Source organism: Lynx rufus, unplaced genomic scaffold (genome assembly GCF_022079265.1).
Source record: "Lynx rufus isolate CCGP_SWC_20201006 ecotype Redwood Valley unplaced genomic scaffold, mLynRuf1.p SCAF_2, whole genome shotgun sequence".
Classification (NCBI taxonomy): domain Eukaryota; kingdom Metazoa; phylum Chordata; class Mammalia; order Carnivora; family Felidae; genus Lynx; species Lynx rufus.
In genome coordinates, this window is record NW_025814834.1 from 20696992 (window position 1) to 20724032 (window position 27041).

Genomic DNA, 27041 nt, shown 5'->3' on the forward strand with positions numbered 1-27041 from the left:
TTTAATCTTAAGCAAAAGAGACACGGGGGTTCAAAAATAAAAATTTCTTTCCCCCCCCCCAAATCTTCACCCCAGCTCCACCACTGCAACTGCCCCTTCCTCCCCAGCAGGGACAGGAGAAGGGGGGGGAGGGTGGTGCAGGCATCTGGGGAGGGGGAAGGTGGGGGTGTGCCGAGCTCGGTGCTGGTCTCTTTCCAAATATAAATACACGTGTCAACACTCCTGGAAAACCCTCCCCGCCCACCACGCAAGGCTCTCCTCTCTCTGCCCGTGTTTGGAGAGGGGGCGGGAGCGGGGGGTGCCAGGCACCGGCTGGCTGTGGTTTACTGCATCCGCTGGGTATGTACCCCACGAGCCTCCTGCTGCTCATTGTAGAAGAGATGACACTCGGGGTCCCCCCGGATGGTGGGGGCTCCCTGGATCAGCTTCCCAGTGTTGGGGTTCACACACCAGCACTCCCCACGCTGCCCGTTCAGAGACATCTTGCACTGAGGAGGGAGAAGAGAAGGGTATGGAGGACAGGCCTGAGGCCACCAGCTTTCCCTGCTTCCCTCAGCCCGAGGTTTGCCGAGCAGCTACGGGGCGCCCAAGCTAGGGTGCCGCGCGGTGGTCTTCTCGGCCGTGAAGGGTGCCAGGGGACCTCCCTGAAATGCAGATTCCCCTTCAGGAGGCCCGGAGCGGGGCTAAGACTCTGTCTGGCTCCCGCATGATGCTGGTGCTCTGGCCCAGGGACCACGCCAGGAGGGGATGCCCCACATCGAAACGACTCAGTGCCCACCGGCAGGAGGGGGGACCACCCAGTGGGGGCCCAGAGGACTGGAGTTCAGTCATAGCGTGAAGGGAAAACAGCACGTGACAGTAGAAGTCAGCACTAGCACAGGCCCCTAGCAGGTGCTTTGCACCGTGAGAACAGTCTACACACTGCTCATTTACAGTTTACAACACTTTTTTTTTTAAAGCGTATTTATTTAAGTGATCTCTACCCTCATCGTGGGGCTCGTACTCATGACCCTCAGATCAGGAGTCGCTCACTCCTCACACCGAGTCAGCACAGCCACCTTGTGAGTTAGGTGCCATTATTTCACCATTTTACAGATGATCAGAAGGAAGCACAGATAGGTTAAGTAACTTGCCCAACGTCACACAGCTAGTAAGAGGTGTGGCTGAGATAAGAACCCAGGCATTCCCGTCCCAGGGTCCCTGCTCTTACCCATAAACTAATTACCATTGAAAACCCCTTTAGTTACCCATAAGGGACCAGCCACAGCCTGTCTTTCATTAGAAGAGATCACTGTTTCCACTTTTGATCTCCAAATGAAGTAGTCAGCTGACATTTCGAGGGCACGTGTACAAATAGCTTTGAACACTACACTGATATTTAGAGGGGGCAGGATGCCTGCCTGGGCTGTGAGGAAAGTGGGGGGAGTGAGACCCCTTAGGGGTCAGCAGAGGCTACTTGTCAATGGTTTAAATCCGTGATTCTGCAAGTATAGCCCACAGATCATCAGCAATCCCTGAGAGTTTATTAGAAATGCAAATCCTTGGCGCGCTTGGGTGGCTCAGTCAATTAAGCACCCAACTTTGACTCAGGGCATGATCTTGTGGTTCTTGGGGTTCAAGCCCCGCGTCTGGCTCTGTGCTGACAACTTAGAGCCTGGAGCCCGCTTCAGATTCTCTGTCTCCCTCTCTCTCTGCCCCTCCCCTGTTCGTGCTCTGTTTCTGTTTCTGTCTCTGTCTCTGTCTCTCTCTCTTAAAAATGAATAAACATAAAAAAAAAAATTGTTTTTGGTCCCCACCCAACCTTCTGGAATGGTAAGGCCCAGGAGTCACTGCCAGGCGATTCTAATGCTCAATAATAAGTGGACAGGCATTCGGGTAGCCCGACATCTCTTTTCCCAGACGCTCCCTCCCAACCTGGACCCCAAGTGCTGATGGCAGGTGGCTGGGTAGATGGAGTCAGCCTCTGCGTCTAGAGGTGCAGAGGCCTGGCAGCTGGCATCCCCACGCCCCCTCAGCATTCAGACCTCAGAGGATGACAGGTGGGCGGGGCAGGGACAAGCACACCCGGGGCCCAAGGCCAAGGAGATCCTCTCTCACCTGTTTGAGGTTATACAGGCCGTGCTTGTCACAGTTGGGGATGTGCAAGGAGTAGAGGTGCTCCAGGGGGCCCCGCTCATCTGGAAGGTGCATGGTAGAGATCCTCTCCAGGACCTGGTCCAATTCCTGCTGGCAGGGGGTCTGTGGGCACAGACAGACACAGGGGGGCAAAGAGGGAGCTCGGAGTGAGACTGAGCTCACAAAACACCGGTCCTGGGAACAACCTCAGAAAGAAGTTCATGCACAGGGAAGGGATTTTCCCAAGGCCACCCAGCAAGTTGGTGGAACCAGGGACTTCCGACAGCGACCTCATGGATACGTCACTGTGCCCCACTCCACCCTCTGAAGAAAGTCACGTGGATAGGAGTTTTCACCCCTCTCTCGTTCTGTGTCAGTGGCTTTCAGGGATCAAAATGGCATCTACTTGCAAAACGTGAATTCAGGTGGCTGTCTCTAGAGCATCTCTACCCCAACCCAGTGGGCCAACCCCCATTTCTTTCCATCAACCCAGCCAGGCCAAGACCCAAGACAACAGAGCTGAGCTGGGGAGAGGGAAGGGCATATCCCAGCGAGACTGAGCAAGTCTAAGGAGGTCCGGCCCCATCTCTAGCATCCACTTCCTTGCCAAGCAGAAGTGTGGAGGTTTCAGAAGGAAGGGACTTCAAGAAACCGTATGCCCAGTCCCTTTCACAGCCAGAAATACTGAGGCCCCCAAAGGAGACAGTGATCAGTCTGAAGGTCACTGAATATGTTAGTGGCAGAGCCAGAAAGGAAAGTGCTTTGCCTTCCGGCAACACAGGACACGGATGGTACTGGGTGCCCTCCCCCACCGCGAGACCCCTTTTACGTGTCCTCCCGCCCCTCCAGCCAGACCCGGCCCCTCTGACCCTGCCAGGTGGTGGCCGCAGCTTCTTGGGCTCATCCAGGCCAAGGTGATGTTTGCCACCCTTCCCCATCTGCCGGTGCTGCTCGGTGACCTTCTCCCGGAACACGGCCAGCTCCTTCATGCCTGACTTGAGGGGCTTCCTACCAGCACTGCCTCCACCGCCCAACAGGTTCACGGTCCCGTCCACGTGGTTCTCAACCAGACCTCCCTCAGCGTGCTCATCTCCGTTGTCTGCAGAGAGAGGAAGGGAAGACCAGCTCAGGGTGCTGTTTCTAGAGCGGCGGGCCCCCCAGCAACTGTCTGAACCCCTGGAGATGGAGAGGACTGATATCCATGCAGTTGAGCTAAGCAATTTACATGGACTGTCAATTTCAGTTTCGCAGCAACTCTTGGGCGGGGTGGGGGCATTACCCCAACTCTGGCAGACAGACATGTCAAGGCGCACGAGAAAGACCAAGACCACAAATCCGGGATCTGAACGCAGCCCGTCCGACCCCAGCAAAATGCCTGGGAGGCCTGGCCGGTTCTGCCTCCATCCAAGGCACAGCAAAGGAGCACGGAAGGATGAACGTGTCTGCAAGGCTTTCACCATGGAATGGGATTGAGTCCTTCTGGATCCATCATTCTCCTCTAGAAAGACCTCCCAGATTCACCTGCCATAACCTGCAGTTTAAGATCTTCATCATCCGTGACCTAAAAGGGCACATGCCATGTCTGGCAAGGGAGAAGGTGGAGAATCACCACCAGAACCCACGGTTTCCATCACCCCTGCTGCTACTCTTCATTTGCCCAACGGCCCCCTTCTCACGCGCCCCCATGACTCAGTCCCACGACCGCTCCAGCACGGTCCCGGCGGCCCTGGACTGTTCCCATGTCTGTCCACACACGCCACCGCCAGCCCCAGGCACAGGAACCCGTCCAGCTCTGTAGTTTTGGCTTATCACAAGGCACGTAGCCTCACCCAGATGCTTGTCCAAGGAGCATGTTAAGTCTCTTTCAACTTTCTTCAACCACCAGTCAACAACAGGGAAAGGCTCCTACTAAGTGCATAGCTCAGGGTGGAGGGAGCCCTGAGAACAGCCCCCGGCAACCCCAGTCTCACGCTGGCTCAGGTGTATACACCCAACAGCCAGGCCGGAGGAACAGGATGGTACGGAAGAGTCATGACAAGGGGGCCAAATCCCCAAGGGCCCTAGGACGGCTGGGACTCAAAAAGCCCCTTGCACACAAGGCAGAGCAAACAGGGTCTCAGACCATGCCCCCCTGAGTGGTCCCCCTTCAGGTCCCAACAAGACCTACAGATGTGGAGGGGATGTTTCTAAACCAATTTGGCCCATTTTTTCTTCCCCTTTTTCGTGCCTTCAAAAACTTACAGCCCTGATAACATGACTGCATGGCTCCTAAAATATTTCTACCTAAGAGTTTCAGGTGAGGCACTTAGGACCTGGTTGTCCTCTCAGAATTCAGTGTGGCAGGCTCAGATGGCCCCTGTCCTGACCAGTGTTCACGGTAGAAAGAGCAGACCCTGCCCTGTGCGAAATCTGTGGCATTCACTCTCACTTGCCAACTAAGGGATGGGGACACTCATGAGTGCCATGGGGAACTGGCACCTGCTTTCACGGAGCGTGCTCCAGAAGGCTCCAGGAGACCAGGCACCTGCCACCTGGCCCAGGTGTCCCCATCAGCTACAGCGGTTTCCTTCAGAAACTCTGCACGTTATCTCCAGACTAAGGGAGCACTACTTGGTAGGGTCGAATCCCAGCTCCCCCACTTTTTATGCCAGCTGTATTTCTCCTGCACACATAACCTCTCTGCACCTCCGTTTTCTTAACTCAATTGTCGGATCCTAACAGCTCCTGCCTCACAAGACTGTTGAGAGCATGTTAGAGGCCAAGCCGTTAAGATAAGGCCTGGAACACAGAAACCCAGGCCCCGCTTGTGATAGTTATTACTCTGACAGTGATGAAGACGGCCTCAGTCATCTGTTATCTCAGCAATGTGGAACCCGACCAAGGACCAGGAAGCAGAGGAACAGAAGCCCCCGAACATCAGAACAGCTGTCACTGTATCCATGCGTGGTCAAATTCTAGCGCTTTCCTCACAAGGCGCGGGGACATTCGGCACAGGAAGAACACAGACGGTTCACAGCAGCATGGCTCCAGCAAGCCCGGTTTCTGGATGTCTGGTTCCCAAGGCCACCACAGAATAAAATCAACAAAATTAAAAGGAGAAAGAAAAAAGGCATGTGGATAGTGGCAAGAAGCATCAAATGGCAGGGAGAAACGAGGACGCTAAAAAGAACCAAACATAAGAACTTTGGGGATATTTAGTGCAGAGCTTACAACTCCATACCCATCGATGACCCCTGAGGACTTCCACATTCTGTAGCCCAAAACAAGAGCTGTCTTGACTAATGACAATGACCTTGAGACATCCAAAAGGGGATGGGATTAATGTCTGGGTAGCCTGGGTATTACCCTAAGTAAACTGACCACGGATTAAATCCTGTTCCAGAAGCCCCAACACCACCTGCAGGGGAAGAGCTATTTGAAGCGCTGACCATCGAGCTGGGTGGGAGTCCTGTCCCGTCACGTATGAGTGGACCCATCAACCCACCCCAAATTTTCATCACCGACCCTGATTCCCGACCCGGCACCACCGACACTGGGACCAGAGGATTCACTGGGGAGCTGTTCTGTGCATTACAGGATGCCAAGCAGCATCCTGGGCCCCTCCCTACCAGATGGCAAAGATATCTCCACAAATTGCCAAAAGGCCCCGGGAGGCGAAAGCGCCCCCACTGAAAACCGCCGTTCGGAAGTTAGGCTTTATCCAGAGGCCTGGAGGTTGCCCAGCCCAGCACCGATGACCCCAGGCCCCACGTAAGGTCGATCTGAGTTCTACCACATTCCCCTCCCTCAGCTAAGACCATCCACCACTCTCCCATCTCCAACACACTTCTGGCCCACTAGTCCCCCTTCGGCAGAGGGCGGGTCTTCCCTAGGCATCCAGAGGACTCCCAGGCTGCTGGTCCCCCTTCCCTGAGCTCTCCCCGCCCTCAGACCACTGAGAGGGGCCAAAGCAGCATCCCCTGGCTGAGTCCCAGAGGTCAGCCCACCTTTACTGCTCACAACAAACTCTGGAAACATGTTAGATGGGGGCGCCTGGGGGGCTCAGTTGGTTAAGCGTCCAACTTCAGCTCAAGTCATGATCTCACGGTTCGTGGGTTCGAGCCCCACAAGGGGCTCTGCGCTGACAGCTCAGAGCCTGGAGCCTGCTTCGGATTCTGTGTCTCCCTCGCTCCTCTCTCTCTCTGTCCCTCCCCAGCTTATTTTCTCTCTCTCTCTCTCTCTCTCTCAAAAATAAATAAATAAACTTAAAAAAAAAAGTTACCAGCCTCACTTAAAGAAAAAGAAAGAGAAAGAAAGAAACAGGCTGGATGAAAGAGAGGCATATAGGTAAGTACGCATCAGGCCTACCGGCTCTAGGCAGGGCTGGCCCGTCATTAGGTGCAACACACACAGGCATCCAGGGGCCTAGGAAATGTATCCACTTTAAAATCAAAAGGAAATAGGGGCGCCTGGGTGGCGCAGTCGGTTAAGCGTCCGACTTCAGCCAGGTCACGATCTCGCGGTCCGTGAGTTCGAGCCCCGCGTCGGGCTCTGGGCTGATGGCTCAGAGCCTGGAGCCTGTTTCCGGTTCTGTGTCTCCCTCTCTCTCTGCCCCTCCCCCATTCATGCTCTGTCTCTCTCTGTCCCAAAAATAAATAAGCGTTGAAAAAAAAAAAGTTTTTAAAAATAAAATCAAAAGGAAAAATAAGCTTTTACATTAAAAAAAAAAAAAAAGGTCTTAACATACAATACTTTCAGTTATTAGACGCAGTTACCAAACATGATTTTGGAACTTTTTCTCACAGAGGAAAAGCCACAAACGCAAAGGCGTCCAGGGTCCACAGAGTCCCTAACACAGCCCTGCACCAGGTCCCAGAAGATGGGGGCCGACTGGACAGTCTTCTCCAAGGACGGACTCGGCTTCCTGTCCTGAGACAGCCCCGATCTCTCTAGAGTCAAGGTCAGTTTGTCCACCCTCGCAGAGGCCACTTGGATTCAAGGCTATGTTTTGTCCCATTCCGTTATTGATCTCAATGCTGCCAACGAACATGCCAATAAGATGAAGAAATCCACGGGTCCGGGTCCGATTTGCTGACGCACATGCTGACACTCCACACCTTGAAATGGAAGCCCAGGGAAGGAGATCAGCGAGCCGACGGGGTGGGGCTCAGAAAAGACTGTAGGCTGAGGAAAGCCTCGATTCCTTGGCAGTTACATTCCCAGCCAAGGCGGTTCAAGAATTCAGGCTCCAAAGTCTAATCGCCGGACTGAATTCCAGGTCTACCACTTAGCTGTGCAGCCCCAGACAAGTTACTTAAGCTCTCTGTGGCTGCAAGGCTCATCTGTAAACCGCGGACAAACAGCACCTGCCTCCAGCGGGCAGCCAGATTCCAGAAGCTGCACATACACGCAGTGCCAGGGACACAGCAGGAGCACACGGAGTCAGCTCTCAGCTGCTCCCATTTCCCGCCCCCCCCCCCCACCAGCTCGGGGAAGTGCTCACGTGGCATCCCCTACGCTCAGTAGGACAAGAGCATCATCACGTTATTACCCAGTTCTTCCCATATGTTCTCTTATAGGTGACAGAAGCAATCCGCAGGAGAACATTCCAGATGTAGAACTCCAGCTAGAGATGGAATCTGCCCTCGGAACAAAAATACTAGGCTGCATTTTTTTTTCGGCCCGAGAGTGAGGTTCAGAATAATATTTATTATGCAACCACTTATGTATGCAGCTCCGTGGGCTGCAGTGCAAAGGTCAGTCTAAGAAATGGTTCTTAGCAGCCCAGATCACATAACTGGAAAAGGCTTCAGGCTCAGAGGCTCCCGGAGACTTTCCCCTAAGGATTAGCCACTCTCTATATAGCATCCCGGGCAATGGTTCAACACCGAAACAGGGAATTCACCCATTATATATGGAAAGGAAAGCTTTTCCAAAGTGGGGGAGACACCGGAGGACCTCAAGCGTGAGAACTCCCATCCTGCGTAGTGGACTGCCACACCGCTCGACCTCATGCACCTGGAGGGGGACTGGAGAGGAGAAAGGCAAGCAGAATGAGAGGCAATGGACGAGCTGCCCCATTTTACAGACAGCAAACTCGAGGCCCAGCTGGACTACCATGTGGTCTACAGGAGCACACACAACCTCCGTGCCATCATCAGAGACGCTTCACAATTGGTGTGGGGTCCCCACGCTGTTCTCTGACGCAGCCTTACTGAGTGGCCCAGGAGGGCAGCTGGAAGCAGACATTCCAGAAGATAGGGCTTTACTTACACCTGCATTCTGCATTCTAGACTACACATTAATACCCTAGTTTTAAATTTTAATTCTGGCCTAGACTTTTTTCCCCCAGTGTAATCTCGCTGGATTGTAGCACTGATGACCTTACTCCATGAAGGTCATGGACCCTTGGGTCTGACGGATCAGATCCTTACTCTCATGAAACCCCATCTTCCCCTAGCACGATGCTCTGACCTCAGTGCTCCAAAGGACAGTTGGTGATTCCTGATCTATGGAAGACCTTAAAGCATTCAAGAAAATAGGCCCCCCAGATCCAAAAGCAACCCCCTACTCCCTCTTGCTTAGAATATGAGGCTCTGTCCTTAACGCAGGCCTGGTGAGAAAAGGGAATTTCCCCAGAAATACACCACATCTTCACAACAGATTAAGGTCTCCTTCCTTTCTTCTTGTCTTTCCCCCACCCCCCACCCCCCCACCCCCCACCCCCCACCCCCTGCCCTGAAGAAAACCTAGCCATTTTCCAACCTTCTCTTTAGTCTACTTCCTGACTATTTGGAAATCTAAGAGCTGGGAACACCGCAGGGAAGCATCCAATCTGACCCTAAATCTATCATTCCCTCCAGTGGATTCACCTCCTTCAAACAGGTGATAGCATTCCAGGTCCTGTAAGACTGGATTCTGAGTAATGGGCCGGGGTGACGCGGGCTGCTTTCCTGGTTCCATTCTAGCTGGGAACAGACCTCACATGGCTCCCTTTGTTGGTCTCTCCCCAAATGCACTTAATCTTGACATGTGTTGGGCAAAAGAATGAACACTAACTTACCATCTTCCTCTTTCCTCCTGGACAGCTTCTCCATGAACATCCAGGACAGAGGACAATTCACTAACAAGCTCAAATGGGCAAAGAATTGCAGGAGTCAAGAGACCTGAATGCCAGGCCTGGCTTTGCTGTTTATGATTCACCCATGACTGTAGCCAAACCCTCTAACCTCTCTGAGCGCTAACTCCTCAAGAGTGACAAGTGAAGGTTGCTACCGGATACAGGATGATCGCTACTTAAACTGGATACAGTGTTGTTAGCATTTGCCCAACATGGGAGAAGCAAGCTCCAGAAGAAATGTGCAGATGATCTAACGGGTAAATGAAAGATGTATTTGCTAGGCAGAGGGCAAGGGTGGGTGATAGCTGATCTGTAGAATGGCCACGCACATGGGGGGAAAATGAGTACTAGAATACTATTTGCATGTTTCTTCTAAAGCCTGATTTTGTTGATTATATGAATTCTGTATGTCGCTAACCAGCAAAGTTGTCCACCATTTGATGGAAGTCCTTGGGCGAGTGTGGATTTGCCTAAATTACTTTAACTTTACAGAATCTACGGGAAGGAAGAAAACGGAGGGAGCAAGGGAAGGAGAGAGGGAGGGAGAGAAGAAGACACGGAAGGAGGGAGGGGAGGTGGCTCATAACTGCCTTGCATGCACAGGGCAGACAGGGCTCACAGGCAAATTCACTAACATACAGGGGAAACAGCTTTTGTTTCAGAGAATTTGAAGCCGGTCCCTTTGGATGGCTGATTGTGGCCACTATGTGTGATAATGCAGGCCATGCTAGGAGGTGGGGAGGGAGGCAGAAGTTAACAATGGGTACAGAAGAAAGGGGAGCTTGTTATTTTTCAGCTGAGGTCCTTTGTCTCTCTGGGTAAGTGACACTGTTTATGTGTTTCCCTCCACCCCTTTGCCTAAAGGTCAGAGGCAGCAGGCGGCAGCCGTGTGTGCATGGACAGCTGCTGCGTGCGGGGCACATTCCAGCTTCGCGAATGATGTTCTCCTGGTCAGCCCATCTACCTCCTGCTGACACCCAGCTTCCTTCCAAACTCCCTTCCCATTCTCCCCCCACCCTCTAATGCCCTGCTCCCCGCATGGCTGCCTGCAAAGCAAATCTGAGGTCTCAGACACTACCACCTTCTGGGAGAAACCCCTTTGGCAACAGACCGGTAGCTCCTCAGCACGGCTTTAGAACAAAAGGAACTCCCTTGTGGTAGGAAACAGCTCCGAGCAGACTCTTCGGATGTTCTAGACCCACAGGTCATCCAGGTTATGGCACACAAAGTGCAGGACCTGGCCATTCTCAGCTGGGGACCATCTCCCTGCACCCGCAACTGCCTCAGGCTTATCGCCCAGCCAAGTGTTGCTGAGCTCATAAGCTCTGGGGAGGGGAATGGCCGGTACCCACGCTCACACAGGGAAGGAGTCGCCTGCTACTGGTGACAGTGTACGAAAGCAGGGCAGAGGGCCCACTGCTTGCCAAACCACCCTAAACCTTCTGGATTCCCTTTGGAACAACAGCTCTTGGGTTCAAAGCTTTGGCCATAGCAGGAAGAGAAGTGCTGGTGTGAAAGCTGGGGGTAGGGGGTGGTGTCCAAGGTTCTGCTCCCCTGCTACCATCATGCCTGGGACTCTGAATGATGCTCGACAGGGTGTTTAAGAGGTGTAGGCTTCAAGGGACACCCGGGTGGCTCAGTCAGTTAGGTGCCTGACTTCGGCTCAGGTCATGGTCTCGTGGCTTGTGAGTTCGAGCGCCACGTTGGGCTCTGTGCTGACAGCTCAGAGCTTGGAGCCTGAAGCCCACTTCAGATTCTGTGTCTCCCTCTCTCTCTGCCTCTCTCTCTCTTTCTCTCAAAAATAAGTATTAAAAAAAATATTTTTTAAAAGATGTGTAGGCTTCAATATATGGGAAACCTGGCTGGCTCAGTCGGTAGAACACGGGGCTCTTGATCTCTGGGTCAGAGTTTGAGCCCCACGTTGGATGTTCATTACTTAAAAAAAAAAAAAAACCTTCTATGGTCAAGATGTGCAGGGTTCAGTGTGTCCATTTACAAATTCAGGGAGTTAGGTTACGGGAACGGCTCCCAGTCATGGGTGTTTGTCAGAAACCATCTGAAGATGGCAATGCAAACTGGTGCAGCCACTCTGGAAAACAGGATGGAGGTTCCTCAAAAAACTAAAAATAGAACTGCCCTACGACCCAGCAATGGCACTACTAGGCATTGATCCACGGGATACAGGTGTGCTGTTTCAAAGGGACACATGCACCCCCATGTTTATAGCAGCACTGTCGACAATAGCCAAAGTATGGAAAGAGCCCAAATGTTCATCGATGGATGAATGGATAAAGAAGAGGTGGTATATATATACAATGGAGTATTACTCGGCAATCAAAAAGAATGAAATCTTGCCATTTGCAACAACGTGGATGGAACCAGAGGGTACTGTGCTAAGTGAAACAAGTCAGTCATAGAAAGACAAATATATCGCTCATATGTGGAATTTAAGATACAAAACAGATGAACATAAGGGAAGGAAAGCAAAAATAATATAAAAACAGGGAGGGGACAAAACATAAGAGACTCTTAAATATGGAGAACAAACTGAGGGCTGCTGGAGAGGTTGTGGGAGGGGGGGATGGGCTAAATGGATAAAGGGCATTAAGGAATCTACTCCTGAAATCATTGTTGCACTATATGCTAACTAATTTGGATGTAAATTTAAAAAAATTAAAAATAAAACAAGTTAAAAAAAACTATAAAAAAGTAAAATATAAAGAAATTTCCCATTAAAAAAAAAAAAAAAAAAAGAAAGAAAGAAAAAGAGAAATCATCCGAAGAGCTTGCTAAAAATGGTCCTAGACTTCACCTGTCTGTGAACTAGCAAGCCTGGGCAAGGGTCGGGGACTCTGTATTTTTAACAACCTCCTTCAAGCTCTGGCATTTCCAAGGCCCCCTTCCTTTGTGCTTCTCTCTCTCTGGCCTCAGATTCCTGACGAACTTCCTAGTGATGGGAAAGAGGCCTCCTCTTTTCAAAAGATATGACTTCACAGACACGCTCTGCGAAGACACAGCCCCGTGAGCTCTTTCCGCCCCTAGACTCACGGGTTCAGAAACAGACACACACGCATGCCTGGGTGCACACAGGGGGTCCTTCTTGGCCAGGCATCATGGAGATTTCTAGAGCATGCCCTCACGCCGCTGCAGAAATAGCACGGCCTCTACAGAACTTCCCTGCCTACGCACTCCCTAATGGGCTGCTTTATAAACACCAGGGTCATTCCTGGAATGGCAAAGACCTGGGGAGGGTCAGCGCTGAGGCAGAACGTTTGAGAAAACAAAAACATGCTCAAATTCAGCCAAGGTCCTCTGGGATTCAGTGAGCCAGGCTGTCCTTGAAGAGCCAGAGAAACTGATACCAAGATGGCAAACAGCACTCTCAGCTTTCACTCCTTTCCGTGGGTCCCAAACATTTCTCCTCCGGTTCAACTGAAGTCATCCAACAACCCAGCAAGGTGACCTGTCTGCCGAAAGCCCATGGGAGCAGACGGTGTACTTTGGTGCAAACTTGGACCGGGGACTATGGGAACGGGAAGAATGAGCCTGACCCAGTGATTCGACATCTCTCAGATATGCGTGCGGTGGGCACACGGGCAACGATGTTCATTACGGCATCATCTGTGGTTGCAAAAGACACCATCGGCAATGCGATCCAAACAGGAGAATGGATGAATAAAATCAGCAGGGTAATAACAATGGAATAATACCCAACAGCTGGCAAGAATCACTCTGACCCGTGATCGCTCAGAGATCTACCCAACATGAACAGATCTCAAAAACCTAATATTGACAGAGCAAAAAAGTGGCAGAAGGACACCTCTTGGGCACATTTAACTTATCTTCAGAGAACAAATCCAGATGCTGGCTATCCATTAGCAAATTTGTTTAGCCGAGGAAAAGAAACACTAAGTAATGCATGCCGGTGGCTGCCTCTGGGGACAAGGGACGGCAACAAGAGGCTGGTGGGGAAGGCCATCAGGAAAAGATTTTTAAAGAGACATAAAGCAAAAATGACAAAATATCAACCGCTCCCAATTCTGGGTGGTAGACTGGAGTTACTGCGTTATTCTTATTATTGGCTGCAGTGTTACCATTTTAAGATTTTATTTTTAAGTAATCAGTAATCTCTACATGCAATGTGGGGCTCAAACCCACAACCCCAAGATCAAGAGTCACCCACTCCACCGACCAAGCCAGCCAGGCACTCCGCAACCGTTTTTCTTTTAAAAGTCACTTCCTAGGGCAGTTGGGGAGCTCGGTCGGTTGAGCAACCGACTAGGCTCAGGTCATGATCTCACGGTTTGTGAGTTCGAGCCCTGCACTGGGCTTTGCGAGGACAGCATGGAGCCTGCTTTGGATTCTCTGCCTCCCTCTCTCTCTGCTCCTCTCCCACTTGTGTGCATAGGCTCATGCTCTCTCCCTCAAAAATAAACATTAAAAAAAAAAGTCCCATCCCTCATGGGGTACCTGGGTGGCTCAGGCCTCTTCAGGCCTCCTCCAGCTCTTGATTTTGGCTCAGGTCATGATCTCATGGTTCATGAGTTTGAACCCCAAGCTGGGATTCTCTCTCTCTCTCTCTCTGCCCCCCTCCTGCTCTCTCTCTCAAAATAAATAAATAAACTTTAAAAAGAAAAAGTCCCTTCCTTCACTGCATTCACTCTTCCAGGTCCTTGTCAAGAGGGGTATTTGTAACTTGGGGTGCCTCTGAAAGCCCACTGGCTGGAAGAGGACCGAACATCAGTGATTTGGACAACTGCCCTGCCACTCTGAGGCCAGAGTAGTGTCACCATGGCCACCTATCACCAGGGGCTCCTGGCCAGGTCTCTGTGGCATGAAGAAGTGGGAAATGAGGGGCGCCTGAGTGGCTCAGTCGGTTGAGCATCCGACCTCAGCTCAGGTCATGATCTTGCAGTTCATGAGTTCGAGCCCCATGTCGGGCTCTGTGCTGACAGCTCGGAGCCTGGTGCCTGCTTCGGATTCTGTGTCTCCCTCTCTCTCTGCCCTCCCCCTGCTCACACTCTGTTTCTCTCTGTCTTTCAAATATGAATAAGCGTTAAAAAAAGAAAAAAGAAAAAAAAAAATAAGTGGGAAATGAGTCAGAGGAAAGACCCAAAGAGAGTGGAAGACAGTCATAGGGTCAAGGAGGGGACGACAAAGGAATCAAGATGGTGCAGGCCTGAGAACGGAAAGCCAAGGGACGAGCACATCCTAGTATAGCCCACAGGGCACTGGAGGTGTGCAGTGGGGGAGGTGCCCAAGGGCCAGTCATGCCCAGTGGAAGGGATGCACCTGTTCCTCGAGGCCCAGAGAGATAGTAGCTTTAAACTGAAACAGGAGAGAGCCAGGGTAGAAGCCACTCAAGAGTTTCACAGGAAGGACTAAAACAGGTAACAAACTGCAGATGGGAAAAACCGCATGGTTTAGGGAAAGCCTTTCAAGGAGGAGGGAGGATGGACAATATGGCTTCCGAAATGTCCAAAGGCCGCTTGACTGAGACTATGAAGGGCAACCCTGGGCAAGGCACTCTTGGAATTTGAGTGAACTTCCCTCCCGCCTCCCTACCCATACACAAAAAATGTCCCAGAGCGCACTGGCTAAAAGCTGTCGCTCCATGCTTTGCCCTCCTCCTCCAAAGGACAGAGCTTCTTGAAGACACAAACTTGGACTTCACTTCCATAGTGCTTTAAAGAAAAGTAGAAACAAAAGGGGCCACCTGGGTGGCTCAGACAGTTAAGCCTCCGACTTGATTTTGGTTCAGGTCATCATCTCACAGTTTGTGGGATCGAGCCCCACGTTGGGCTCTGCTCTGACAGTGCAGAGCCTGCTGGGGATTCTCTCTCTCTCTCTCTCTCTCTCTCTCCCTCTCTCTCCCTCAAAATAAATAATATAAACAAACAAATAAATAAATAAGCAAACAAACAAACATTTAAACCTCAGGAAAGCTAACTATTTGGAGAACATCCCACCTAGAGTCCTGGCCTAGAAGATCATATTGTATTGCTTCTCCTCACTTTCCTGGCCTCTCCCTCACCATCCAGGCCCCGGAGCAGCAAGGACGGTCAGGAGTTAAAAAAAAAAGAAAAGAAAAGAAAAGAAATCATTAAATGGAAGCACGAGATGGGAGAGAAAAGACGCTTCCCTCCCAGGGGACCCATATACAAACAACTGTGCCTGTGCTCAGTTCCAAAGAGCTCAGTTCCCCACAGAGTAGCTCCCAGAGTGATAAAGACTGGGTTCTACCCACCTCTCTCCTCCCACCCTCCCCTTCGGCCTACCTCTTGTCCATCCCCATAAGACTGTTCCCAGAGACTGTAGGCCTGACAAATTGAACCCAGAGGGTGCAAACAGAAACTAAAAACCTGTAAGGATGTCCAGGATTGCCTGCCACACTCTCAAACCAGCACAAGAAGTGTCCTGAATATAAATAAGTGTCTTTAAATAGGTCACCATGCTTTTCTTTCTCTTCAACTAAAAGTTCACTAATTGTGTCTGATAGAATACTGCATCGCATCAGGGGTCTTCCTTGCTTATGCTCCCTTTAGAGGCAGCAAGCTGAACCAGAGACAAGCAAATGGGTTCAAATGGGAACCCTCACCTCTGGGACATAAACGGGCTGGGCCCTCCACCACTGGTAGAGCCGTAGTGAATGACAGTGGCATCAAAGGCCACGACTGTCCAGTGGAAAACCCTCCGCCACTAACCCCATTCTGGACTTTCCAAAGCAAAGGGCAGCTGTCCAGGTAAGCTACACCCCGTGGAAGAAGCCATGCCTGTGAAATGGATTCTTAACTGCCTCTTCTTAATAAACTTGGCCCATCAGAGGACATGGAAAAAGAGGCATTTGCCTTCTCCTCTTTTCTGGGTGTTGAGATTAGAGGAAGAAGGAAGGAGGTTAAGGGTGGAGGGGCGGGGGGCGGTCAGAACCTGTAGGACTTCACCCGATTATCTGAGTTCCTGTGCTAAGTGGCTTATGTACACAACTTTGTTTTATCATCAAGCAATCACATGAGGTTGATAATTTCTTATCCACACTCACCTTGACCCCCCCCCAAAAAAAACAACCATGGTGTTTGAGGCCAATTGCACAAAGTCATGCAGACAATGGCAAAGCCAAAACCAAATCCAGGTTGTTCAGCTTTATAGCTCTAACCCAACCAGAATGGCATCTAATCTGGCCATCGGCATCACCTACGGAAAGACGCCACTGAAGGCTTTTAACCCCAGGGCTTTGTTTCTTCTGTCCCCCACCACCTCGTCCCTTCTGCACCTCCATGGGACCCTCATCTTCCCAGGGAGGGAAGTCTTCAGTCAGATACCAGCCAGCCCCACCCAACCTCAAAAGCCTTCTGATCCATACACCCACCCCACCCCCACCCCCCTTTTATCCCTCCCAACACACCTCCTGCCACTGTTGCCACAGAAACTACCCAGGGTTATCAGGCAGCTGCAGAGTCAGGGCCCGAGGGAACCGCCATTTTCATTTTATCTTGGCCTCGGGCACTTCAGAAAGCAAGTTCACCATCCAGGGGCAACTTGGCACCCCCCTCCAGAAGCCAAGACAATAGGCCTGAAAGAAACTTCCTGGGGAGTTGCATAAAGGAACGTTTTTGAGAAGTTATGCCTTAATTACTGCCTCCCAGGGAAAAGGAGCTTTTCCGAGCAGCAATATATAATTCGCTGCTTCTTTGCATGCGTGAGTCCGATGGAATGGAGCCCCGGAATGAGAACCTGGAGACCCAGACTCCATTCTGGTCTGTGCTCGCCTCGCCACTGGAACCTGAACGTAGCCTTGATTTCCTCATCTGTCAAGTGGGGAGAATCCTGAGGCTAAAACAGAGCTGGAAAACACAAAACAAAACAAAAAAAAACCCTACAGGCGCTTTGGTGAAACCGGCCCATGTCTAGAGAAAAAGCAATTTTGATTACCGTCATTTTGTCACTTACCCTTTGGGGTAGACCCTTTGACTGCACTCTGCAATCCAGCTCCGATCCCTCCAGCTGGAAGCCTCCCACCTCCTTGACTTCGCAGGGGTTGAGTACGCTAAGTCTCCCCCAGTCCCACCTCCCCAGCTTGCTGAGGCCTTCCTGGGCTCTGCGCCCCTCCTGGCTTCCTGCCTCCCAGAACTCAGCTCCTTGAATGAAACACAGGCTGACACACCTATACCCATCCGCTAATTAGAAACCCCAGGCCTGGCTCCGAGCCGGCCGGCTGAACTGGAGCATGGGGGCCAATTCTCCTGCCCCGCAGCTGGAGGCCGGCCAGCCCCTGCCCCTTCTCCCCAATCTCCGCTCCTGCTACCTCCCAACAGCCAGGAAGAGATGCGGGGCTGGCGGCCAGAAGGGGCCCCACGGGCTGCCAAATGCCCCCTCCCCCTGCTTAAAAAAAGGCGGCGGGGGGAGGAAAGAAACAATTCCTGACTACAGTCGACTCTGTATTTCTTTCCGGGGGAGGTGGCTGTCTGAGCAAGGTCTCCCTCTGCGTCCTGACTGACACCCAGGAGCTGAGCCAGAGCAGATCCTCCCTGGCTTTGTTAAAGGGCAGGAGTGGCCGAGCAGGGGGAGGGGCACAGGGGATGGTCCATTTTCCAGGAGAGAAAAAAAAAAAATCTATAGCCCAGACACTCTACTCATTGTGGAGGTGGGGGTGAGGGTGGGGGCAGTTACCCTGGAACCTGAAAGCCAACAAGCTTCTCTGAATCTACTACCCCAGCTGTCCAGTGGGCTTTTCCTCCTGGTGCCCCCCTCCCCACAATCACAAAGGCCCCCAGAGTCCAAGGAACTGGCCACCTCGGATTCCCAGTGGCAGATCCTGTGCTTTGTCACCACCATAAGCATATGCTGACCCCTGATGACTCGAGCAACCCCCGTTCTCTGCTTCCTGGGGCCTCCCCTCTACCAGAATGCTCAAGAACAGAGTTCACTGTATCGTTATGCCCAGACAGGCGGTCACTCGGAGGGCTCTCTGGGACCACAGATGGAATGAGACATTAGGAAGAATCTCAGGGCCCAGAAAACACTCCCCCGCCCAGCGTTCCTGTCGAGAACCCATCAACCCTTCAAAATGAGGCGCCACTCCCCGACTCGGGGGTGAAGTCAACTCTGGAGACAGCGTAGTAAGGAAACGTCACTTTTTGGATAGAACGTCCAGTTTCTTTGCCAGGATCACGTTCAACTTTCTGGCACCCTAGGCTCAGCCAGGATAGATGTGAAAGCCCATTTTCCTGGAGCAGGAAATCAGGGCCACGGAGTCCCTTCACTGGCTTTGTCAACTCAGTGAACGTACACCCTCACACATGCCCTACGCACTAAGGGGGCTGAGACGGGTCTGGTTCCTCCCGGACCCTATTATTCTGAAGCCTGGATCCCAGCAGGTTTCCTGTAGAGGGTTGTCCATGGAGGAAGCTGCCTCCCACCCCTGAAACGTGGCCTCAGAGATTCCCTGGTCCTCTGAGAACCTGCAGTTGGAGGGCTGGGTCCTAACGGTTGGCTGGCTGGATGAAGGCAGAACTCTGCCCTGTCACCTGCTTATGAGCAGCAAGCCAGCACAAGTACCCAGGGTCCAAACTCCAGAGCCACTTCTGTCCCCTCAGTCTCTCCACTCCCGACAGAAGCATTACACACACATACACACACACACACACACACACACACCACCAAAGTGCTCGGCTTTGTCTTATTATCTAGCTTTACACACCTAAGCACACACACACACACAAATACACACGCATGCAAGCACCACCCCACGGAGTGGTACTATCTATATTTGGTTTACAGATAAGGAAACTCTTGCCTTGGGTGACACGTATGTGGCTGCAAACTGGGCTTTGAACTGGAACAACTTCACACCAAGATGAGGCCACTCAAGTCCATGGTAAAGCCTGCAGAGAGACGAGTGGCCTGCCTGGCACAGCCAGTTTGGCCTCCGTTCTAAAGGCCACCGAACTAAGCGTCAAAGAGGAGACGCAGCTTGCGGACATTAAGGCAGCTAATGTGTGTGAGAACCTACTATGTGCCAGACACTTGCCCCACGAAGAGATACAATCACCCCCATTTCACCAACAGGGAAACCGGTATTTGAGGAAGGCCCTTGGGCATCAGCAATCAAGATCTCGAAGACGGGGCTGCAATGGAACCCGGTCATCCTGACGGCAGAGGCCAGGCTGCTTCCAGCATCATCTGCTGCCCACCAGCTCTTCTTGCCCCACCCTGGGACCCTTTGGTCTCTCCTGCCTGCCGCACACTGGCCACTTCCCCCTCTGAAGTCCCCAGGACTTGGGTCTCTCAGTGGACTTGAGGGAATGCACACGACCGAACCTGGCAGAAAGGAACCTGGCCCGTGCATCAGCTGCACACGGCAGGTGTCCAGGAACAAACTTCCTGGCTGACACGGTCAAAGGCTTTTCCTGCCGACAGCCCTATCCCTTACTTGGCCATGGGGGCAGAGGGGTACAGAGGAAAGGTCAGCCTCTCGTCTCATTACTTCCTGCTAAGGCATCCGTTGACGAGCCTCAGAGTCCACACCTGTGAAATGGGGGTAAAAAGCCTCCCCCTCTCCTTCACAAGGATCTTGTAAGTCAGGAGACAAAGCAGGCGAAGAAATCAGTTCATAAAAGGATGAGCGCAGATGGGAAGGTGGCTGAACCCCTGGCAGCTGCCTGCCACCTCAGCAAAATGCTGGCCAGAGACCGCAAGAAGTACTAGAGAGGCCTAGAACATCTGCCAAGCAGAACACCAGCTCCCCTGGCGACTAAAAAGCATAATCTCGCTCCTCTGTGCCTCGGTGTCAGCGGGAGCAGCCTTAGCGCAAACCCGCTTAGGGAACATGGCCACTTCCCCACCCACACAGCCCGGCCCCTGCTCGGCTTCCAACCACCATCATTTCAGGATTAGACTGGTTGCCAGCATTCCAACCCCCGATCACCTCCCTGGTCTCCATCTACCTGGATTCCCGTGGAAGGCTGGGGGCGATAGATTTTCCATGTCATTTTCTCGAGCCCTTCCCACCTACTTAGCATCCAGCCAGGTGTTCAAGACCTAACCACAGTGGGAGATGCGTGGGAGACCAATGCTGGGGTGGGGGTGGGGGTGGGGGTGTCGTCAAGAAGGCAGAATGGAGAAAGCAGGGGAGGAAAGGGACACTGGGAACACTAGGAAGGGACAGACTGAAACTAAATGTAGCCTCTGGTCATGGAGGCTCTTCAACAATAATAATAACCAATCCTCTCGTTGTTGTTGGTACCCTGTTGTAGGGTATGAGGAGGGTCAACGACAAAACCAAATGTGGGCACAGCCTGTGTATTTTCTGCTCATCTTCATTCCCTTCAGCACCCCCTGCTGTGCATGCCCCCCCCACCCCACCCCCCACCCACCCCGGCCAGGTACTGTCCTCCTGTTCTGCTTTTCATTGGACCCAAGGACTTTCGAAACTTCCCGGTACCAAAATTTAGCAATTGCACATCCAATTTTCTACGGCAGGGAATAGCTAACCTGAGACCCAACTATATTCTGACCTGATAAATGGGCCACAGTACAGTGAGTCTCTCAAATTAAGACCTCGAATGTTGGACAGTGGTGACTGAATGTGCGCCTGCTCTCGAATAACACGCAGTTATTTTTCTAGGACTAACTTTCATGTCGTCCCCTAACCCAAAGGAATGATTTGCCTGAAATTTTCATTTTAAAGCTCAGTGCTAAGGTAAGCTAACGGTGAAAACCACCTAAGCTTCCCTCTTCCCTCTGCCTACCAGGAAACTCAACAGTCTGACTTGACCGAGAACCGGTGCACAGATAGACCCCTGTGGTGGTCACGAACAGTTAGGTTCTTCTTTCCACCACCTCTTCTAATTCAGAGATTCCTGGCCCTGGATTTTGTTTTCCTAAGATCCTTTGACCTTGTATATGATTTTTTTTTTTCTCAAAGCTTCTTCAAATACCTCTGTCAAAGGAATGGATGGGATCATGGCTACCACACAAAGGGAACTATCTCAGTGAACAATCTGGACATAAGTGGAAGGTGAGTAAGGAGACTGCAGGCAAAAACCCAGATTCTATGACTTACTCAAATTCCAGCCCTCCATGCACAATGGCCGGAGGAGGCAGCTGGCCAAACACTGCCTGCCTAGCGGGTTCCGGACCTGTCAGAGCCACACCCTCCGGACCAGACCTGCCTCCAAGGCCAGAGTGCACCCAGCCACACCCTGCTGGGTCCTGTGGCCCAGGAACTACACAGCTCCCTCCCAGAGACCCAGGAGCAGTAGCCCTCAACCCCCCCATCTCCTCCTTCCAGTGGTGACTCAGAGCAGCTTAGCAGAGTTAGTTCTGGGTGTTCTGTCCAGAAGGGGGGAGGGTGGCGGAAGGTAGTGGTGTTAGCAATCGGTGACAGTGGGTCCCACTCATTCCCCAAGTCTATTTTACGACTTTGAACTCAGTATGCAAATTTATGCAAGACAAGATGCAAAACAGCGCTTTGAGCCAGAAGCCCCATTGCTTTTCTCCCCTTTTTTGAAGCTGCACGGAACCACTGTAAATCAGGGCTCGCCTCTGCCCCCCCCCCCCCTCCCGCTCCCGCTCCCCCAGCAACTGCAGATGCAAAAGCCTCCTCAGACCCGCCCGCCTGCCGGCCTGCCTGCCCCGGGACTTTGAATGACTGCACATTTCTATAGCACCTTTATATGTGCAGCGGGCCAGACGGCCACTTGGGCGGCTCCGCCCCTCGGCATAATCCCAGGCATTGTACCCGGCAGGGAAGGAGGCAGGGGAGATGCTGAAGGAGCCAGTCGCCCCGCCGGCCCAGAATTCTGAAAGGGCCCGGCCGGGCCCCAGCCCACTTCCTCTTCTTACCCCGACATTTCTAGGCACTTCTGCCCACTCCACCAGCAAACACACCCACGCGCTGTTAAGATCCAGACCTCACATCTCAGCCCCCCCCATTTTTCTTCCAGGCTCACCTACTCCAACCCTCAGTCTCACTTCTGAGTGGCTCTGAACCAACCAGTCCCGACCCCTCGCCCCCAAGGGACGCAGGCTCAGCACCCGCAGATGTGCCCACCCCCGCCCCCTGCATCCCAGCCTGTCCCCAGGAAGTCAGCAACACGGCCCCTGAGTCCTGGGAACAAAGACAAAAGAGCTAACAGCAAAGCCGGAACTGCTGGGGTTTTCTGCCTCAAAATAAGAGGGTGTGTTTAAAATTCTCAAAAGCAACCTGCTCAAAGAGGAATGCAGGCTGGGATGGGAGAGAGCCGGTTCTTCAGAGAGGGGAGAAAAGGGGATGGGAGAGGGAGAGGGGGAGGCAGCAGCACTCAGCGCTATGGTCCCCTCTGGGCCAGTGTCTGCCCCTGCACCCAACCCGGACCCCGGCGCTCTCCAAGCAGGGCTGCCACCCTGCCCCAGCCCAAGACCCTCTCCTGCACAGAAGCCTCCAAACTTGCCCCTGTCTTCCCTGCATCCCTGCCAGCCCAGGCTTCTCCCCACCGTGCCCCCTTTCCCCCAGCCCTACTGACCCCCTGAGCACCCTGCTCTGGGTCACTCCTTTCCAGGGTGCCCACTGGGCTTCTACATCTAGCTCCCACCCCCGCCCCCAACCTGGTGTCCCCTCTTCCCAGTCTGGAACACAAGAGAAAAATGCGGAAGGCGTCTGTCTGGGCACTGGGAGGAGAAGGCTGAGGAGGCAGCTGGGGCTAGCTGGCGGAAAGGAGTCCCATAACCAGGCAGAAAATCCAGAGTGACATTCTTCCCATGAACTCACCCCATTGTCCCTGGGCTCCCCTGACAACTCCCCCCTCTGGGGCTCTAGGGAGGAGTGAATGGAGAGAATCTCCTGCATCTGTTCTGGGGCTTGGAAGCAGGAGAGCCGGTTTTCGGGCTGCCAGCGAGAAGGATGAAGAATGAAAAAACAATTCTACGAAGGTCAGGAAGGACCTGTACCACGCACTGTGTTAAGATGGTCAAAATCCAAGCGAGTCTATGAACTTGGAGGCCTTTGGAAAAGTTCATCCTGCTGAGGAAGATGTTTAGTTGGTCAGAGTTCAGCTCAGAAAGCACAGCACCTCCCTGGTGGGGGGGGCGGGGGGGGGTGCGAAGGGGGGGCAATGGAGGAGGAAGGCAGGACCAAGACTTTTCCTTTTATTACTTTCTAAGAGAAGCAGGAGAGAAGGGTTAACTTGGAGGCGAGACACGCTGGGGGGGGGGGGGGGGGAAGCAAGCAGAGGCAGAAGAAAGGACTCAGTGGTTCTTCTGGCTCCCTGGGAGGAAGCCCTAACTTGCTCTGCACTCAAGGTCAAAATGAGCCAGAGCAATAGAAGAAATATTTCAACTCTGACCCCCAATTTCATTCTCAAGGAGAACAGGGGAAACACAATAGCTGGTTGGAGGAAGAGTAGGGGGGCCGGGGGTCTTGGGGAGGGGGGTGGGGAAAGTTGTACTAGGGCCGCAGAAGCTTACAAGCAAGAACGTGTTCACTTATTCTCTTCTTTCTTTTTCTAAAAAGCTTGAGGAACTTGGTCAGACTCGCTTGCTTTTTAAACAACAGCAGCAGGCAATGGACACCTTTCCCAACGGTGTCCAAGAAGAAAGAAAGTAATTACAGTTTCCGCCAGGCCACGGGGGCGGGAGGTTTTTGTAATTTTAAAAGCGAACGGAAAACAAAAACAAAAGTGAGATTCTGACAGCCCGGTTTGGGGGGGTTGGGGAAGGAGGATCCCTTACAAAGGCTCCCAGCCCCCCCCCTCCCCCGCCCCGTTCTACCGGACAGGAAGAATCCCTCGGATTAGGACGGGGGTGACACCTCCCTGCGGTAAGAACGGCTGCGTCCAGCGCCCCGCATTCCCCTGCCGTCCGCCCCGGGGCCCAGATGCTCCAGTGAGCGGCACGGCGGTCCCAGGCTCACCCGGGGCTGCAGCCCGCCACCCGGCTTAAGTTACACAGACTGAACCGCTGGGCTGAGCCTCCCAAGCGCCCCTCTTGCATTGTTCCCCCTAAACGAGATGCACGAGTAGCGCTCGTTTTCCTTTCTCCCCACCCCACAAATTGCCAGCAAGTCCTTTCTTCCCACCTTACAATCGCAGAAGGAAGGGTCCCTCGACGAGCCGCCGCCTCCTCCTAGCGCCCGTTCTCCCCAGACGTCCCCGAAGTCACCGGCACCCGCCAGCCTCCGCCCCCCAGCAGCGTCCTCCACCGGCACCTTTCCAGGAACCTCTGGTCGGCGGTCACCGACTCAAGCTGTGCTCCCCCAAACAAGCCTCAAGCTCTCACTCCCCGGGGTCTGACCAACACCCTCCCCCCACCACGGCAAATCCCCCCTCCAAAATAGAAGTCAAGGTACGTTCCAGCCGGGGAAGACTAGGGTAACCGGAGATGCCTTTCCGCTGCCCGTATATCCCGACCAAATCAGTAAGCAGCCAGGGCTCTCCCGCACGCTCTGACTCCAGCTCCCCTCCCCGGGCCGGACTTTCGGGTCCCCCTCCCAGCAGCCGCCCCACTGCGGGTCGAGGACTCCGCTCTCTCGCCGCTCAAGCGGTCGCGGAGCCCCGGGCCCCACGCCTGTCCCCCGCGGCACGGCCGCCCCCAGCGCTCCGCTGCCCTCCAAGTTTCTCCGAACTAGCTGTCCCAGCCCCGCGTTACCTGCAACCTGCTCGGGGCTGGCGCCGTACTCGGCGTCCCGGCGCTTTTCGCAAGTGCCCTCGCCCAGGACCAGCGCCTGCAGGGGCAGCTCGGAGCCCGGGTGGGGATAGCAGCGCAGCCCCTGGGCGCAGCGCGGGGTGTAGACGCCGCACGCCTCGCCCTCCAGCCGGGCGCACACGGAGCAGCAGCCGCAGCCCGGCTCACGGACCAGCTCGGCGCAGGGCGCGCGGGCGTCGCCGGCCACCCCGGACGCTGCGGCGGAGGCGGCGGCGGCGGGCGGCGCGGCCGGCGGGGGCCCGCAGGCGGCCAGGCGCTCGGGCGTGCAGGGCGGGCAGCGGAACAGCACCTCGGCGCGCACCCCGCGGCCGCCGCCGGCGCCCAGCAGCAGCGGCAGCAGCAGCAGCAGCGAGGGCGGCAGGAGCAGCGGCAGCGCGGGGCCGCCCAGTCTCGGTAGCATGTTGGCGGTGGTGAGCGCGACGGCGGCGAGCGAGCGGGCAGGTGGCACGGCCCTGCGAGCGCGGGAGCCGCCTCCTCCGCTTCTTCCTCCTCCCCCGCAGCCGCAGCCGGGTCCTAAAGGGCCCTGCTTCTCCCCGCCCCCTGCCTTCTCCCCTCCCCCTTTTGGAGACCACCCCCTTCCCCCGACACTCCCGCGCGCCCGCCCGTGCGTGCGCGCACGCCCACTCGCCCACCCCCGCGCGTTTCTCTGCTCTGCGGGTCCCCTGCCCCCTTCTACCTCGGGCCCCCAGAGCCTCCACACCCTTCTACCTCGGGCTCCCTGACTCCCCGGGAGTGCCAGTAACTTGGGGGTTTGAATAGGACAGGCACGAGAGTGCAGAAAAGTGGGCGCTTTTGTCTCCTGTTTTCAGTTTGGAAGGATTTAGTTTGCGCGCTTCCCGTGTGGCGGGCACTGGGCTAACTGCTGGGGCAATGCAAAGGACGCGAGACAGTCCTGACCTTCATGTAGGTTTCAGTCCACCGTCTCCATCTCCCTCCTGCCTCTGGTTTCCACTCGGTGCTTGTATGTTGCTTGGGGCAACGACTTTGGTGTTCTGTGAGCCCATCAGAAGAAGGTTCACATCCTCTCAAGCAGCCCAGCCCCGAACAGCCCTCTTAGTGACCACTGCAGTTTCCCAACCCTGCAAGCATCTGGTAACATATAATTACCAGAAATGCAATTTCTGGGCACTGAGAAACCTGCTCCCTTCCTCTCTGCCTACTCTGTCCCCCCTCCCCCAAGTAATCGCTTAGTTGCCTCCACTCTCCCATCTGGAGGCATTTGCTGCAGGAGAGATTCCCAAAACACCCTGCCTCGGGGGTCTTGGAGAGGTCAGATCAGCCTTCCAGGTGTAAGAGAAATCCCAGGGGTAAGGGCATTCCTAGCTCTCCAGCAGTGCAGATCGACAAGGATGGCCTCCCTCCATTGTTCTGTTTGATTTACTGAATCTTCTCTCCTTGCTGCCTCCAAGCCCCCGCATTCCAGGCTTGACCAGGCTTTAATTCTCACGCAGGTCCCTGGGTTGTGACCCTAACAAAGGCCCTCGTCAGAGAGATTGTCTTGGCCCGGGATGGACCATTAAGCTGCCTCCAGCCCAGGTTTAATTTCCCCGATACCGCCGCCACCCCTTCCCCCTGCCGGAGCCCTCCACGCCAGCTCTAACTTTATGACTCAGAGCCATTTGACCGAACTCAAGAACTCGCCGCTGCTTACCCAGTGGCCACCTGGCCCTGAAGGTGAGCGAGATGCCCCAGGGACGGCACGTTCTGGCTTAAGGAATTAACAGTGTTTGGGGGAAGATGAACAAATAACCAGTTTGTCAGAGGCTTGGAGGAGGAGAAATATATTTCGATGGAGAAGTGATGAGGGTGTGGGGGTCAGGGGTGAATCCGAATTGAAATTGAAACTTAAGAATTCTACCAGGGGGAAGGCAGGGATAGCAAGGACAGCTGGAGCACAGGGACCAAAGCAAGGGCACGGAAGTGGGAAAGTGAGGTTGGAGAAAGGAAGTCCACTTTGGCCAGCAGCGTGCTAGGGGGTGGGGGGCACTGGCAGGAAATCCAGTGGACTTGGGAGGAGGTGTGGCTTCATTGAGCGGGCAGGGGATTCCGTCCGCCTCCATGTTTGAGCAGAGGAGTGAAACCCACATTGCTGAACTTCGGGAAATCACTAGCGCTGTATCTGATGCAGATCCGAAAGAAATAAAGAGAC

At 53.7% G+C, this 27041-nt stretch overlaps 1 protein-coding gene across 1 annotated transcript; it reads right to left on the reverse strand.

Annotated features, from left to right (window-relative positions):
• Positions 1–25375, reverse strand: IGFBP2 (insulin like growth factor binding protein 2). Its single transcript, XM_047084977.1, has 4 exons — positions 24836–25375; positions 2985–3214; positions 2098–2238; positions 1–488 (listed from the first exon to the last, which is right to left on the reverse strand). The coding sequence occupies exons 1-4, from the start codon at positions 25290–25292 to the stop codon at positions 324–326; spliced, it is 993 nt and encodes a 330-aa protein (XP_046940933.1). The 5' UTR covers positions 25293–25375; the 3' UTR covers positions 1–323.
• Between the last annotated feature and the right edge of the window lie 1666 nt (positions 25376–27041).

Bases quoted from the DNA above. Each gene is read 5' to 3' on its own strand.
- IGFBP2 (XM_047084977.1), bottom strand. From the start codon at position 25,292: ATGCTACCGAGACTGGGCGGCCCCGCGCTGCCGCTGCTCCTGCCGCCC. The intron at 2,239-2,984 runs GTCAGAGGGGCC...CTGTGCCCACAG, and splicing joins TGCGGCCACCACCTGGCAGG to ACCCCCTGCCAGCAGGAATT. The intron at 489-2,097 runs GTGAGAGAGGAT...CTCCCTCCTCAG, and splicing joins GCCTGTATAACCTCAAACAG to TGCAAGATGTCTCTGAACGG.